This window comes from Arachis ipaensis, chromosome B10 (genome assembly GCF_059453495.1).
Source record: "Arachis ipaensis isolate K30076 ecotype BB chromosome B10, ASM5945349v1, whole genome shotgun sequence".
NCBI classification, from domain to species: Eukaryota; Viridiplantae; Streptophyta; class Magnoliopsida; order Fabales; family Fabaceae; genus Arachis; species Arachis ipaensis.
Window position 1 is genome coordinate 3105734 of NC_142435.1, and position 17628 is coordinate 3123361.

The window sequence follows — 17628 nt, forward strand, 5'->3', positions numbered from 1 at the left end:
TTCCAAAACTATTTAGAACATTCTCAAATAGTCCAAAAAACTATATAAACACAGTTAAATATAACCTTCTAAAATTTAATTTAGGGGACAACTTCCTCTGAAACATGAAAAATAAATATGATGTATAAATGGATGAAGAAAAGCATAAAGGAAAAGAAAATATATATCACAACTTAACATACCATAAACAACATAAATTTAAAGAGAATCGAATCACAACAAAACCATTGAATCCTTCATCTTCAACCTATTATAGTAGTCACTCCAACAACGACAACAAGAACAACACCCATCCACATTCCCTTCGATTCACCACCATTTGATGAACCTTCTGTGGGCGAAGCCTTCCCTTCACCGGAGGATGACGACGACGACGAGGATGGCTTGGTTTTGTCAGCCTTAGCCTTCCCTGGCGCCGGTGCCGGAGCCTTGGCGGGAAGCACTACGTCCAGAGGGAGAAGCACTTTGTCCACCTGGTATATGGCGAGTTTGCTGTCTGTGTAAACGGTTCCGGTGATGGAGGCATTGACGGCGCCGGTGGTCATGCTGACCTGGCTGCCGCCGTAGGTGGTTACGTTGAGCTGAAGCCTCTGAGGGTCGTCGCCGGCCTGCGTCTGCACCGGGTTGGTTAGCGTGTCGAAGTTGGAGATAGAGATGAAGGAAGAGAGCGTGTGGAACTGCAACAACTCCACCTTCTTTCTGTCACTCAGGGAGTTCAAGAACCCTGGTTTGAGTTTTGAGAAGGCGGTATCTTCGGGTGCAAAGAGGGTTAACCCTCCAGAACCAGAAGTTACGAGCTGCGAGTTGAGCTGGTTGATGAGTTGTGTGGTTTCCAGTAGGCGGATGAGGACGGAGAATCTTTTTGCTTTCTTCAGGATTTGGATTATATCAATGGTGGGGGCTTTTGGGGCCGCTGCGATGGGTGCGCCGCTTGGTGAAACCGGTACAAGGGGGACTGTGCTGAATCCTGGGGATGGTGCGGTGGTTGTAGGCGGAGATGGAGCGGGCTGGGTTGGGGGGAGTTGGGCTAAGGTGGTGGTGGTGAGTGCTAGTGATAGCAGTAGAAATTTGACAGAAAAGAAGAGAGGTTGTTGTTGTTGTTGTTTTGTGATCTTCATTTTTCACTTTTCAGTGATGAGAGTTAGTTTCTTTTGTGTTACTTATTAGTAGTAGTGTTAGTGTTAATTAATTTGTGTGGAAAGTGAGAGAAGGGATTGCCATTATATAATGAGGAATGAGGACAGATGCATGTAGTAATTAGCGAGATTAATTAATTGGATATGTTAAAAGGGCTTAGTTATAACTACTTTTTCAGATTAAAGAACTTATGTTGGAACATTTCTTAGCTGTGAATGATGGTGCATTAGGATTAGGATTAATATGCATGCATGCAACTATTTTGCTTTCACATCATATATATTTTGATATGCTATGATGTTTCTAAAATGCTTTTGTTGTCAACTTATTTATATATAGTTAGATATAATGATTTATCATTTTTTTAATATTACAGTGCAGTTGGAAAACTAATATAATTCTCAACTCATGATTGGTGTGTGTATAGGGTGAGTTAATTACTCCGATCCATCCATCAGGGAAGAAAGGGAAACCGAATCAAATCATTAGATAAGTGGCACCCTATGAAAGATTATTTAGGAAAGGATTGAGGAACTAAGAATCACACTTTGGACCTACTATACCTTCTCAGATGTATCCACCTAATTCTCTCTATTTTAATATAATATATCCCATCCTAATCAGATTGAGATTGATGTGTTGGGACTTGGGAGATATATCAACAATAACCATAACGACATATATTTTCTTTGCAATTTTATTTCCAGTTTGTTCAAAATATTTTATGGATGTTAAATAAAATAAATGAAGCATTACCATGTGTTCATAATACGCAGCAGAAGAAAAAAAAATAATCCTAAAGATCTATTTTGTGTTTAAATTTTATTCCAATAATTTAATATATAAATCAGATCTAAATACTTCTAGACGCTTTAGTAAAAATCACTTTCTCCTTCGATGGTGCGCTATGCGTATCCACACCGAGACCAACCTTTGCTGTCAACTCCTTGACCAATGGATATCTGATCTAAATTGAGAAACCTCTTGCAACTCTTTGCACGCCATTAAATTCTTCTCCAAGAATCAGACTCACATACATTTATGTATGTAGAGGTAAAGGAATAAAACTCTTGTGTTTTATTCTCGTCTCTTTCACATTCCTCTACTCTTGGCATACATCTATATAGTATGAGATTTGTTACTGATTTTAAATTTGATTCTCAATTCAAATTTAAATCATATCTTGTTATTTATTAGGGATAAGTACGATTTTGGTCCCTCACGTTGAGGGTCAGAATCGAACCCGTCCCCGATGTATATTTTGATTTAAAATCGTCCTTAAAGTCGCATTTAAATTTAAAATCGTCCTTTCTAATAAATTTTTTTAATTTATTCCTAAACTACCCCTAAAATAAAAAAAATTATAAAATTATAAAAAAAAAATAAAACGCGTACGGGAGGGGGGAAGGGTTTACGAAGGGAGAGGGGGAAAGGGGGAAGGGGGAAGGGGGGAAGGGTTTACGGTGGGGGGATGGCGCCGGCGGCAAAGAGAGGGAGGAGGGGAAGTGGAAGAAGCCGGAGAAGAAGCGGGTTTAGGGTGAGAGGAAAGGGGAGAGGGGAAGGAGGACGGCGGCGGCGAAGGGGGAAGGGGGAAGAACGCGAGGTGGGGGTGGGGGTGGGGGGAAGGGAAGAGGAAAGGGGAGAGGGGGAGGACGGCGGCGGCGAAGGGGAAGAACGTTGGAGTCCGCCTGCCGCCTCGCCTCGCCGCCTCCGCCTAGCTTCTGCCACCTCACGCCTCGCCGCCTCCGCCTCGCCGCCTCACGTCGCCGCCTCCGCCTCGCTTCTGCTTTCTTGTTTTCTGTTTCTGTTTGTTTCTGTTTCTGTTTCTGTTTGGTGGTGGTGGTGGTTGGTGGTGGTTGTGGTTGTGGTGTTGTTTCCTGTTTCTTGGTGGTGGTGGTGGTTGGTGGTTGGTGGTGGTTGTGGTTGTGAGGGTGGGGGTGGATGGTGGTGGGAGGGGGAGACCGGGGGTGGGGGAGGGGGGAAGGGGAGACCGAAGGTGGGGTGGGGGTGGGGGTGGCAGGAAGGGGAGACGGGGAGGTGGAGGGGGAAAGGGGAGACCGGGGGTGGAGTGGGGGTGGAGTGGGGGTGGGGGAGAGGGGAAGGGGAGGAGGAGGGCGAGGGGAGACCGGGGGTGGGGTTGGGGGTGGGGGAGGGGAGAGGGAGGCGGGAAGGGGAGACCGGGTGGGGGAAGGGTATTTTTGTCCAAAAAAATAAAAAGGACGATTTTAATACGAAAAAAACACGTTAAGGACGATTTTAAATCAAAATATACATCGGGGACGGGTTCGATTCTGACCTTCAACGTGAGGGACCAAAATCGTACTTATCTCTTATTTTAAACTTGAATCTTTCAAATTTATGAATCATATCATAACTCAATTTAAAACAGAATCAGTTAGAATCTCATCCAAATTTAGAATTCAAGTTTAGAAATAGAATATCTAATTATTCTCAAATCTCGTATAATATTCTCAATTATCATACTATTATTATATTCTTGGTGCTAGCAAAAAATATAATAATATTCCATTTGAATTAATATAATTATTTATTTGATCAAATCAAATTAATAATTAAATAATTCTACAGCAAAGATTAGAACACTCGTTAGTGTGTGACCCCATAGGTTCAATACTAAACGGGTAGTAAATTAGTCATACCAAATTTATTAATCAAGGTTGGCGTCTAGCAACACTCCTCAACGACCCGATAGTATGAAGTAATATATTTTTACTAAGAACCTTAGAAGAACAAAGTATAATTCCTTCCATCTTTCCAGCTCTTGGTTAACCCTTAGAGTATGGTTTAATTGTCAAACTCTAACTTGTTACCATTATTATAATGAACTGTGAATGACCTAAGAAACTCATTTATTCATTCATTCAATCCCCTTGGCCAAGGTTTTATTCATCTCAGTCATTATAATCATAGAGCTCAAACTCTTTACCGAGAGTTGACGGATTCCTTATTAACTAATCATTAATTCTACAAGTATTTAAATCATACCCAATATCCATTCAACTAGCACCCTATGGTATTAGGTGTCCGGAATCAAAGTATAATAAATACATTGTTAATTACTATGACAGTCGCAGGTCAAAGGAAACTCTATTACTGTGTTCATCTTGAAAATATCCTATTGACAAATATACGGTAATTATAACCATTAGGAATTCTCAAAGTGAGTCAGTTCAATGGTCATATCTCTATATGCACCATCTATATATATAATTTAATAAATGAGATCTATTAATATTCATCCAATGAAGACCATTATATATATATTGATCTTTTCGGATTATTAATGTTCTTTTTAATAATCCTATGACCAAGAACAATTTATATTAAATTATAAAAGATTTATCTCTCAATATTGTGATCACTATCACAATGATAAATCTCTAAATTTAATCAAGGACGTTATTATATTAACATTTTAATATAATAATAATAACAAATTATTTGACACGTGATTGATTGGATTGTGGTCATACTACTTATTCTCAACAATAAAATAATTACTTTAGTTATTATATTTCTAGCGTTATCGATATAATAACTAGAACGCTAAGAAGGATGTATCAATATGTATATACATGGAACAAAATTACATTAATGTACTCTGTAAAATCATTTGTTTTTTCTCCAATCATTGTTGCTAACGTTACAAGGAGTGATTTTTTTTTGGCAGCGACATGAAAGGAGTGATTGATGTTCTTATTTTTAGGTATCATCAATTGGATATAAGGAAGTAGCTATTTCAATAAAGATATCCTTTCAATTCACACCTAAAAAAGAAAGCAATTTTGCTTCATTTTATGCAAAAACACTTGAGAATTTACGCAAACTCATTGTGAAAATAAGATGGACCAGTTTGTAAAAGTTATTCAGATAGATCAAATTATACTAACGAAAATCTTATAGGAAGAAATAAAAAATGTTATATATACATTAAAAATTGTCAATGAGTTATAATTCAAATGGCATCATTTTTCCATACTTACTTAAGAGGTCACGAATTCGAGTCTCCTTATCTTTTTGGTACCTTAGTAGCAGGTTTTTATACTTCATTACCGCAAGAGCAAGATTGATTTCAATAATAAGATTAAACGATTGAATGCATAATTCAAAACCTTTTACAACAAAACAATCATTTTTTCTTTTCAAATTATATTTGAAGACAAAAGAAGGAAAGAAGCCAAAGGGATTCACATACAGCTTTCAAGCACTCTTCCTACCCCAATGCATGCAGACAAAGCCACCAAAAGAGAAAAAGAAACAAACAACATAGAGAATTCACAAAAATCATGCACAGTTCTTGTTCTAATAACTTCACTTCAATCCTTCATCAACTGAAAATCGTTAGTGCTGCAGCAAAAGCAACACCAATTGACACCAACATTGTTCCTTGCACACCAAGCAACTTCAATGCCCCAGAATTCTCCTTTGTTGAATCTCCCTGATCAGTATCTTCTGCAGTGGAGTTATCCTTATCAGCTTTCGGCGATATGGCCAAAGCCGGTGCCGGAGCTATAGGCTTAGGCTTAGAGAAATCCAAGGGAATAAGCACCTTATCAACATGGTAAATAGCAAGCACCTTATCAGAGTAAACAATCCCTGTGAGTGTTGCATTCACTACCCCAGTTGAGATATTCACACTGTTACCATATGCAGTCACATTAAGTTGGTAACCATTGGGGCTATCACTGGCCAGAGTCAAAACAGGGTTGCTAAGAGAATCAAAATTGGAGCTTGATACATAAACTGGAAGAACATGGAATTGTATCAATGCCTTTTGTTGGCGATCGCTTAGGGAGTTGAAGAACCCTGCTTTGAGATTAGAGAAGGCACCATCGTCCGGTGCGAAGATGGTTAAGCCTCCGGTCTTTGATGTCACCAGTTGTGCATTGACTTGGTTGATGATTTGGGTGGTCTTGAATAAACGGATCATTGTGTTGAAGTTCTTCGCTTTCCTTAGGATCTTGACGATGTCTTCGCCCGAAGAAGTATCGGATGTAGGTGACTGTGGAAGTGATGGGACTAATGGCTTCACTGGCGCTGCAGCTGGTGCTGCTGGTGCAGGTTTTGGTTTTGTTGGGGGTTTAGGAGCTGCAGCAGGTGATTGTGCTAAAGTGATGGTGGAAAATATGGGAGAAAGTAGTACTAAAAGAAGTGAAAAGATGATACTTTGCTTCATTTTCTTATTGGTAATTGAAGCTTGAAAGTTTTGTAGATTGTTTTGCTGCTTTTGGGGTAGATGCAATATGCAAATGATTAGGCTAATTGTTATTGCAATGAGTGTTTGCTGTGAGGAATTGAAGGGGAGGAAGTGGCTTTTATAGATGGTATATTGGACAGGGAAATGATGGGTTAGGTAAAAGGTTTTAGTTATGAAAATGACTTCTATTATAAAGGGGAGTGAGGCTATGTATCTTATCTGTCATGACAGTTTTGCTTGGAAATGCAGGGAATGGATTAGTGAATGAACCCCAATTAGTTGTGAGATGATACTAAAAAAGATGCCAGTTTTACAGATAAGGCAGCATCTCCTTTTTCTATTGGGTAGAAAGATGTTAGATCAATTCACTTGAGAGAGATATAATAAGCTTATTGTAACTGTTTGTGCTAAAATGTTTGTCATATTATATGATAATTTTCTCTTGTTTACATACAGAAAATTTGAATAGTCATTTTTCTGTACTCATTTAAGATTCATTCCTTTAAAAAAAGTACACAAAAAAAGTTATTCTATCATCACCGTTTAGCATAATTTTAGTACATAAATAATCTTGGTATTGATTGATATCTTTATATGAATTACACTCATTAGTCATTGGTTCCTCTCTACTTTCAATGTTTCATCTTATGATGGTTTAAATTTTTTTTCTCTTTAGGAATCATTTGTTCATTAGCGAGTTTAAGTACACAACTACACATGAACAATATATATGGACTATGTTGTTTCCCTCTAAATAGAATCAGAAAAGTATATGCTTCCTTATATACATGCATCAGATCTTGAAATGTATTGTTTACCATTCACTATTTCAAAACCCTGTTTATATGCACGCTTTTATAGTCCTCTATCATTATTCAATATGATACAAAACCAAATTAACAAAAATGGGTTCAAGACACAAGACTGAACTCACAGATTTGTCTTGAAATAAGACAAGTTCTTGCTTACATTTTCTGTTCAACAGAACAACCAAGGCAATAATTGAGACCAGTTAATAGAGCTCCAACAAAAGATACTGCCACAGTAGTTAATAAAATTTTGAATTGAATCTAAATTTAAATTTCTCATCAAATTTATGCCTGGAAGGAAAAATATACAACATCTTATCGCTAAAATGGAATAACTACATCAACTACATTCCTAATTTTTCTTCATTAGATATATAACTACATGCTTTTTATTAGATTAAATGAAAATAAGGATTGGCCTTATGAAATTGGACCCTATAACATCAGGAGGAAAAAAAAAACCGGCCTAAATACAGGCAAATACAAATTACAATGGCAGTGGGATGGATCTTCTCAGAGATTCCCAAAACTATCTTGGAGATTTTGAAGAGAGACATCTCCCACATGAGACTAACTTCAGCAATGCTCTTGGTTTTCGGGTTCGAATTTTCAAGCGGGACAGCTGCCAATGCAATCAAATAAATCAATAATGTGTATAGTAATCAAAGCAAATGCAAAACAAAATCTAAAAATATGCACTTTCACCAACAAAAATCACCACATATGAAGCTGAAGCATAAAAACTACAAACATATGCATCAACACTGCTGTATTTCTAGTTAACAGTCTTGCCTGAAAAGTTTGAATATATTCTTGATGGTGGATAAAATATTATTATTCTTATTTACTTCAAAGAAAAAAGGTTCATGTATGAATTCTAACATTAAATTAGATCATGCAAAATATGATTACCTTCTGACGGGTTGCTCTTGATGCTTTCCAGCAAAGTAAGCTCCTTGATCTTGGTTCCAGTTTCCTGCAGAGTAAGAATTTTAGAATCAGTAGGCAGTTACAAAAGAGACACTACTAGTTTACTGAAACAGAAAAACACTACTAGTACCCAGGCTAATGGAGATTCTAAGCAAGCTACCATCCTTGAATTACAAAGTTTACACATAGAAAGAAAATGGATAAAGAAGCAACATACAGATTCTCTAGTTCAAGCTTTTCAGCAATGGAAACTGCTTTGCGTTTCGACCACCCACTTCGCTGGCTTTCCGCCTGCTGGATTACATGAGCAAGAGATACCTTAGTTTTTACAATACTTTTACTTTGACCTTGTTCCCTAAGCTTTCTGCGGTCCAAGTGAGACTTAACTATTGGATTTCTTTGGGAAGCTGATGCTTGCCCTATACTTGAACCTTCTACACTTCTGTAAGATGTTGCATGAGCATCAACTTGCTGTGCATCATTCTTGTGCTCTGCTGGAGAAGCTGCTTCTTCTATGATTTCACCCCTTGGATGAGCTCGAGCGACACTGACACCACTTAATTCTCTAATTTGTGACGAACTATCATCAGTAGCAGGCAATGTAAGAGGAAGTTGAACAGCTGAGCCTGCATCTCTAGTTGACTCGCATCTAATTTCTATCGTTACAGATGTTCCAAGGACAGATTCAAATGCTTGTAAAATGTGACCTGTGAACTTCTCAGCCGTGGATTTGGTCATTTGAGAACTAAACATTAGCTGCACAGTTGGAGCTGCACAATATTGCATCCACTAACATTAGATAAATGGTAACTAATTGTCAATACAAACAACAAAAACAGGAGGGAGACACATAAGCAACCTACCATAATAATAACAGCAATATCAACACATTAAACCAAAAAGAAAGCTACTTATGAAAGCAAATAAAAAGCTGCATAACTGGATTAAAAATCACTGTTAACTTTATGACGAACCCAAAAGCAAGTTTTCAATGCATTTTGCTACAAGGCCCTTCAGTTGACTAACATTAAGTGTAATCAAATACATAAACCAGTTTACCCTAATTCTTCACAAAGCAACATGCAAAAATGAACAGCGAGGAATTGATGTTTACCTGCTCCAAAACTGACAGAGATCAGCTTGCCTTCTTTATACAAAAATTCTCTCAGTCCAGTAACTTGAATCCTCTCAAGAACCTCTAACCACATCTCTTCAATACCTTTATGGTTTTTACTCAATATCTGCCTTTCATTCATTCTACTCTTGTTGGCCATATGGGAATAAGTTTGTTGAGTGGCAGAAGCAGACACACTGAGTCTTCTTTTCTCTGTACTAGGATCCTTTGTCATACCATTAGCTGAGTGTCCCGCATGGAAGTTTTCTAATCTAGAATCTACTGATAATTGCCTTGCTTTGCTGGAAATTTCAACAGGGTTTCCATTTATTCTGGTTGCTTCTCTCACACCAGAATTGTTTAGATCTAGGGGACTATGGTTGAAGCTATTATCAGATGAAGTAGGCATCACATATTGTTGGTCAGGAGCAAGTTGAAGCAATGCAGCTGTCAACCACGTAAGCTTATCATTGGACATCCTCAACTGCTTTTCAGCCTCAGATAATGTTTTTAGTGCTTGGCGAAGCTTTTCCATGTCTTCTTTAGACACTGATACATAAATCAACATCATCAGTTTGTAAAAGGATAGTAATGAAATAAATATCTTTCAACATGAAAACAGATTAAGGCTCTCCCAGTCTCCCTTCTTCTGTCTCCACACCGACAAGTGTATAAAACCAAAAAGAAAAACATTTTTTCAAGGATAGCCAGTTTTGGAATTGTTCAGCATTAAATTTTTGCATTTGTTTCAGATATAAGAACTAAGTCTAAGATTATCAGTATCATCTCAGCTTGCAATGAATTTATGACTTTGATAAAATCTATAACTTTTACTCACACGGCTGTCTCCGGAAGAACTTTCTTCTTCGCCTTTCTTTTGTGAAGTCATATGTCCCAGCAAGTATATCAGTTATTACTGTGGCGAGCTGTGACATTAAAGCTAATGGCTCAACACCAGTTTCCATGATCACCCTCAAATTCTTCACAGTATTGACTGTGTCAGCAGATAATGCCAAATCAAGTAGATCAATCAATTTCTCATCAGAGATAAGCCCTACCTGAAGAAAGAATTTAAGTCCAAAGCAAGTTATCCATAGCAACAAAAAATATTAATGCCAGTTGATAGCAGAATATAATGATCAATGAAAAACAGAATTGTGCTAACAGAAAACAACTTACCAGTTCCTGAACAAGAGGAACAGATATTCTCTGCCCAAGCAAACTAAGTTGTTCAAGGGTCATCTCAGCATCTCTCAACGATCCATCAGATCTTGATGCGATGAGTTTCAAGGCATCCTTATCAATATCTAGACCTTCCTTGGTTGCAATCAACTGCAATGTATATATAATATCTCCATCCTTCAGCTTTGGAAAAAAGAATTTTTGACACCTGGATATTATTATATGAGGCAGGACATCAAGACTAGAACTGACAAGGATAAAAACCACACGTCTAGGTGCTCGATCAATGACCTTTGATATGGCATTCCAACAATCCACTGATAAAGTATCACAGTCATCAAAAATGAACACTCTGTACTGTGATGGGAGCTGGGATACAATCATATGGTCAAGAAGATCCATGATGCTCTCAAAGTCAAAATTACTGACTGGGCCAACTTCCCTTATATTTCTACTCTTGCCCATATCATGTGCCATGCAATAATTGCAAAAGCCACAAGGTTTCGGGTGTTCCGAAGAGTTACAATTCAATGCTCTGGCAAATATGCGGGCACAGGAAGTTTTTCCGGTGCCATGGGGACCATAAAACACATACAACAATCCAACTTTTCTCCTCATTACAGCATTCGAAAGAGCTTGTGACACTAAACTCTGTCCAACCATATCTCTGAAGGTTCGCGGCATATACTTTTGTGTTAAGCTTTGATGTCTACCATGACGACTCCCTCTCAACTTATGTTGGTCACCAGATCTAGCTTCAGAAGCAAGGTCAGAATCAATATCACGGTTGAACAAGTTATCACCAAAAAGACCAAGTTCCCCGGAATAGTCATGGGACCAACAAGCATTTTCAGTGCTCCCAGATGCATCAAGTAATAAAGGCATTGCCTCTGCATCAGATTTAGTAGATGATCCTGAGTGCTCAGATGCCACAGGCATTTCAGAAATATTTCTTCCATTGCCATTTAACCCTTTCCTTAACCTTGAGTCAGATAAACCACAAGTAAAACTTCTCCCTGCCATGTCAAGGAATGTTTTACCTCTATGATGAATCCTGGACCAATTCCATGGAATACCACAACCATTTTTTGGAGCCCTGGTAACATTTCCATCTAGGAACTCATCAGCCTCCTCTGAGTGATATCTCTGGTGGGCTGAACCATGAGCTAATGAGTTGGAGGCCACAGACAATTCATTCTCAGCACCAGTATCTCTTGATGCTGTAGCCACCCGAGCTCTTCTTGCACTTCGAAATTTACGCCTCTTTACCCGACTTCCATGACCACGCACACTGGCTTCTGCCTCCTCAATGATTTTCTCTTGTCTAGGAAACCTTCCACGAAAATGGATGTTTGATGATGCTAAATCATCACTATCCAACGGAATATCATTAAGCTGTTCAGAAAGGGTCTTAACTTGAACATCTCGAACATTTTTCCCTTTATGTTTCTTTCTCCCTTTAGATTCAGAGTGCCTTGAAGCAACATCTTCAGACAAAGTTTTGGCAGCTTGACTTAGATGCTGTTCTTGACTAACATCCACATAATCAGGCCTATCACTCTTTCTACCAGATTCTTCTCTCCCAACTCTCTTCCCATCCCCAATTCCACTCTTGCTACTACGCTCACTAGTTGCTGGCACCCCATCATTGCCTCTACTAGCATCACCTGGAGCAACTCTTGATGTACCTATGCTCACCAAGGGTGGCGAGGTTCCGGACAACCTCCTCCCTTCCTTCCTGCGCTCCCCGCCCACAGACCTTCTTCCTCCATGGAGCATGACATCATTTTCAACCTTTTTGAAAAGCATATCAACCACAGAAGGTGAGTTCCATGATTGAGGGCTGGCCGAAGGGTCCCTGAGTGAACGTGACCTCTGAAGCACAACAAGGTCCCTCATGAGGGACCTATCAGCCAGGATAGGGCTGTTCTTGTGCATGTGGTTCTTCAAGTGAATGCAATTTGTTAAATGTATGTGATTGCGTAGATGATCACTGACATCACCATTCGCATCCTTGAGTACCCTATTGCGGACAGCCCTAGTCATTATCAGAACACCAACCTTTCTGACACCAATATCTCTTCTAAATCAAAGACATAAGATAAAAAATCTCGCATTTTCACCTGTACATGAGCCAATTTTTCACAAATATTTCAGCAAAAACAATAGGGAAACATAAATGCACATTCGTGAACACCCCTTAATTACTTGCAAAAATCCAAAAATGAGGTTAGAATTGAACTCACCAAAAGGGGGAGAAACACCAGGTCTTGCAGCCAATTATCCCATTAAGCAAACTTAACTCCACAAAGACACAAGAAACACACTTCAAGTGGAGGAATTATTAATCAATACTCAACAGAACTTCCCTGTTGCTACACGGCACACTCCATAAACAAAACCAAGTATTCCTCTAACCCCATTGAGCTAAACGAAGGTAGAAAAAGCTAAAAGAGTGAACTTTGTGCTGGTGCAGCAAAGAAGCCAGCTTGGAAGTTCAAATTTCAAACACCTAACAAGGAACAATTTTGGGGTCAAACAAGCATGCAAAAGAGAAGAATCTAAGACCCCGTTATCCGAAAAGCTCAAAAGAAGTGCATAAAACACAGAAAGCACCAATCAGGCCAGTGTTTGAAGAAATGAGAGGCGAGAATTAACTAAGCAGCAGGAGCATAAAGAAAATGATGTAACATTTCCAACAGTGGGAAGCAAAAAAAGGAAAGAGAGAGAGAGAAAAATAAAAGCTAAAGGTGGAAGTAGAAGGGAGGAAGAAGAGTTGAATCACCTGAATGAGAGAGAAAGAAGACCTTTTGGATTATTAAGGTGTCCAGATCTCTCAGCAAGGTTCACATGCACTTCACGAGGGAAAGAAAACGATAGTCCAACCCATATCTCACTCAAACACTCACTCAGCAGTGTAGAGAGAGAGAGAGAGAAAGGGGTGGTGAGTGGTGAGGGTTGAAACTTGAGAGGGAGGTATGGATCCGTTGTGGACAGAGAGAGGACAGTGAACACAGGACACTCTCTGCAAATAAAGCGGTGTGTCCATTTGCTGCTAAGCATGCAATTTCAATTTTCATTTTATATTTTTTTTTCCTTCAATTACATAATATTAAAAAATAGGTAAAAATTCAGGTGAATTTTAAGTAAAGTTGATATCGTTAGATGAAAATTTAGTCAAATCAGTCAAATCATCTAACAGCTCTCAAATATTAACTTCACGTGAGATGAAGTCGACTGCACCTGAGTTTTCACCTAAATAATAACAAGATGTTTTATCAGAGTCGTTAGATGAAGTCGACTGCACCTGAGTTTTCACCTAAAAAATAAGTCAATATTTTAAAAGTTAATCTAAATTTATGCTATTTAAGTGAAAACATAGGTGGAGTACAATTAACTTCATATAAAATTGATATTTAAAACTGGTTAGAAGATAATTTAATTAAATTTGTCAAATTAAATTTTACTGGTGAGTTTCTCCACTAAAATAAATTTTAAAAATATTTATTATGAATAATTAGAAAAGCACCATTTTTTTGGGGTGAAATAAGGTTTAGTTCTTAAATTGTGTGATTGCCAATTATTTTAATTACTTAATTTGAGTCTTAAGAAGATCCATTCTTATAAATTCAAAGTTGTACTAAATTGTTATAGAAAAGGAACCTCCTAAAATTTGAAATGGCGTCTTTTTAGGATTTAGGGTTATTGGTAAGTATATATTAGGCCAGCATTTTGTACGTACGCATCTTTTTTACTGATTATTGTTGGCGTAGGATAGGAACAAAATTAAATTATTTTTGGAAGTTTGTGGATGCTGAAATTTGGAAGGGGCCAATGAACCCGTCCCGTTGAAATTCTTGGTTGCTTGTTGCTTTAGAGTTAAACACTTTCTTATTTCTCATGCACTTTATAATAATTATATCTGCAGTTTAACAGAAAGTCTTTTAAGATGAGATTCATATAAACAAATAAAAAAATATAAACAAGAACTAAAATATGGTAAAAATTTAGATGCAGTCGATTTTTCGTAAAATTGATAACCAAAAATCGTTAAATGAAAATTTAGTCAAGACAATCAAATCATTTAACGGCTCTCATCAATTATCAATTTTACGTGAAATTGCCTATAGTTTTCACCATAAAGTATACTTCATATATAATGTATGTGTAGTATGTAGAGTATAAATTATAACCGTGTACTAAAAAAATATTAGTATTGATTCATTTTCAATGCAACCAGTTGTTATTACTAGCTCCAATAACTGGCTACTAAAAAAATGTATGTGCAGAAACCCGTACACTCATTATTGATCTAGTGGTTTTGGTACTTGTTCAATTTTCATGCAAGAATTTACAGCGGTGGATGCTCATGGAAGCAAAAGCAAGTATGCATTAATGGCACTTTAATTTGAGTTAGTTCTTACTAGCTAGCTCTTTCATGGTAAGTGGTAAGTGCATGGATTATTTTTTAGGAAGATTTTTAAGTGTACCGTTATACCGGTGTATCAGTAATTTTTAATCGTTGATCTTAATTATATATATTATATATATTTATTATAATTAAAATCAACGGTTAAAAATCACTAAAACACCGGTATGACGGCATACTTGAAAATTTTTCTATTTTTTATTTGATTATATGTATAAGAAATTGGAGTATCTCCTTGTACCGTTATAATGTTACATATGTATTGCATTGGATACTTTCCCAGCACATGACATCTTGTCCCATTAAGACGCATATAATATAAAATATTACTTGGAGTAACAAAAACTCATAAGTTTTCACCATAATTGATAAATGTATATAATATGTACAACGGCATAGTTGCTCACACTAACAATTATTTTCCAACACATAAGGAAATTAAACCTACAAACTTTGGATGATTGAATAACTAACACTCATGATGATCATATTGATCTTCGTCATAATCTCTGAAATTGTTGCATAACTGACGAATAGGGGGATCGATGACAGAGGTTACAGGAAATTTTCAACGGATCGGAGGATGTCGGGCATAAATGATGATGACATCATATATCCTACTCTCCTGTGCATTATTACGTCATGGGTCGTACTAGAATTTGACCAGGTCCATCACTGGAAAGAATCAATCTCTGTAAATCAGCTATGGATTCCTGTAGATTATTATGTTGCAAGTTTAAGTATAATTTGGCCAATAAATTATATCTCAAATCACATCATTTTTTTATACTTATTTAAGAAGTTAAAAAATAAATATTATTAATTTTAAATTAATATGATATTTACTTTAATTATTAGCACAAAATATATGTCTACAACAAAATTTTATTAATTAGGAGTAATATTATCATTTAAAAAATAATAACATTCACTTCCTATCTTTTATTGTAATTTATTAGTATAATATATAAATTCTAAATCCTAAACTCTAAACTCTAGGGTTTAGGGTTTAATAATAATAATAATAATAATTGATCTATTAGCAATAGTCCGATCCAAATATATCTATAAACTGGAATCTAAATCAATTAACACGTGCTGAATAAAGTCAAAATGAACCAAATTTTTTAAAATAAAAAAACTCAAACTTACAATTTCTAGATGAGTATATGAAGACTATATTTATAGTTTGTTGGCAAGTTTAATCTGCGATTAATATAAATGAAGATAGAATAGTATATATTGACAAAAATGAGTATTTTTATTAAAAAAATATAAAAAAACAATGATAATTTTAAATAATATAAATAATAGAGTAAAAAAAAATTAAGATTTTAATGAAATAAAATAATTTGAGAATAAAATATTTTTTTATTCTATTAAATTAAATTTACAGTCCATTATTCACAAAAATTATTATGTCTAGTAAAATAAAATCGATTCATTAATCATTATACAAAACCATTAAAGCGCGAACTTTCATTTGTGGTCCAAATACCGATATATTAAAAAAAATGTCCCAAATTAGTAGTGCTTGAGATAATAAATTATTAGTTGCATTGATAAAAGGAGGAAAATAGATGTAACAAGGAAAACTAAGGAATATAAAAAAGAGTATCTCATGTAAAAACGTTAGCGGATATATCAACTAATAACGTCGCCATCATCATCATCCATCACTTGTCATTTGATCAACGTTTTGGAAAGCAGCAATGAATGATTCTGAATGTCTTCATGCATGCTAACAAACCAACCATTACTCCATATACGGAGAAGATAAGATAGCCTTATATTCGGCAATCGCCATTACATAATAAACAAGTCTAGTCATTTCATACAATACACCACATACATATTTAATTTTCTCATATTATTCTTTTAAGTCACGCTAGTACATTAGTTTTTTTAACCAATACTAATCAATTTTTTTTAAATTATTTTAAATTTTAAATTTTAAATTATAAACTTTAAATTTTAAAATTAATTAATATTAACAAACTAAAATATTTCGTTCCATACACTTTCTCTATTCACTTATTCACAGCATACATGCATGCATCTTTGGTTTCAATAGTATACACTAACGTAGCGTTTGTTTTGAAATACTGAGACAGAGACTGAGAGACTGAGATTTAGTATCGTGTTTGTTAGTTAGAGATTAGTACTAAAATTTCTGTCTCTGTCTCTAAAATTTTAGTATTTCAGTACCTCCAAAAAGTAAGGATATAGGGGACTGAAATTTTTAGACATGGAGACTGAAACTTTAATAACATTTTTTACCTAAAATACTTTCATTTCAATTAATTAATTCAAATTTTACCCTTTGTGCAAATTAAATTAGAGTTTCATTCTTATTTCAATTCCTGTCTCCCATTTTGCATCAAACAGAATACTGAGATTTATTTCAATCTCTGTCTCTTAGTTTCTGTCTCTCAGTCTCAGTCTTTCCGTCTCTGGCTCTCCACCAAACGCTACCTAAGGTAACGTTTGTTTTGAGGTATTGAGACAGAGATTGGGAGACTGAAACTCAATATTATGTTTGTTGGTTCAGAAATTGGTACTAAAATTTTTGTTTCTATCCCCAAAATTTTAGTATTTCAGTACCTCTAAAAAGTGGGAATACAGGGACTAAAACTTTTAGAGATGAAGACTGAAATTTTAATAACATTTTATACCTAAAATACCTCCATTTCAATTAATTAATTCCAATTTTACATTTTGTACAAATTAAATTAGAATTTCATTCTTGTTTCAATTTCTGTCTCCCACTTTACAACAAACAGAATACTGAAATTTATTTCAATCTTTG

At 36.1% G+C, this 17628-nt stretch overlaps 2 protein-coding genes and 1 pseudogene across 4 annotated transcripts in view; all 3 read right to left on the bottom strand.

The window, feature by feature from the left end:
* The window catches only part of LOC107621764 (fasciclin-like arabinogalactan protein 11 pseudogene), a 94629-nt pseudogene extending 93371 nt beyond the window's left edge, over nt 1–1258 (bottom strand). Inside the window, exon 1 of the transcript XR_015903477.1 lies at nt 174–1258. The product of XR_015903477.1 is annotated as a fasciclin-like arabinogalactan protein 11 pseudogene (transcript). The remainder of the gene's footprint in view (nt 1–173) is intronic.
* Nucleotides 1259–5271: 4013 nt separating this feature from the next.
* Nucleotides 5272–6441, bottom strand: LOC107624186 (fasciclin-like arabinogalactan protein 11). Its single transcript, XM_016326665.3, has one exon. It carries the CDS (start codon nt 6332–6334, stop codon nt 5486–5488), a length of 849 nt encoding a protein of 282 aa, XP_016182151.1. The 5' UTR covers nt 6335–6441; the 3' UTR covers nt 5272–5485.
* A 951-nt stretch (nt 6442–7392) lies between these two features.
* LOC107622890 (protein STICHEL-like 4) lies at nt 7393–13447 on the bottom strand. Of its 2 annotated transcripts, XM_021114203.2 has the most exons (9): nt 13176–13447; nt 12637–12902; nt 10388–12513; nt 10047–10266; nt 9209–9757; nt 8482–8864; nt 8312–8385; nt 8077–8140; nt 7393–7786 (listed from the first exon to the last, which is right to left on the bottom strand). In XM_021114203.2, exons 3-9 carry the CDS (start codon nt 12434–12436, stop codon nt 7694–7696), a joined length of 3432 nt encoding a protein of 1143 aa, XP_020969862.1. In that variant the 5' UTR covers nt 12437–12513; nt 12637–12902; nt 13176–13447; the 3' UTR covers nt 7393–7693. The 2 variants fall into 2 exon arrangements, with proteins under 2 accessions (XP_020969862.1, XP_016180444.1); XM_016324958.3 differs by having other exon boundaries at nt 8312–8864.
* Between the last annotated feature and the right edge of the window lie 4181 nt (nt 13448–17628).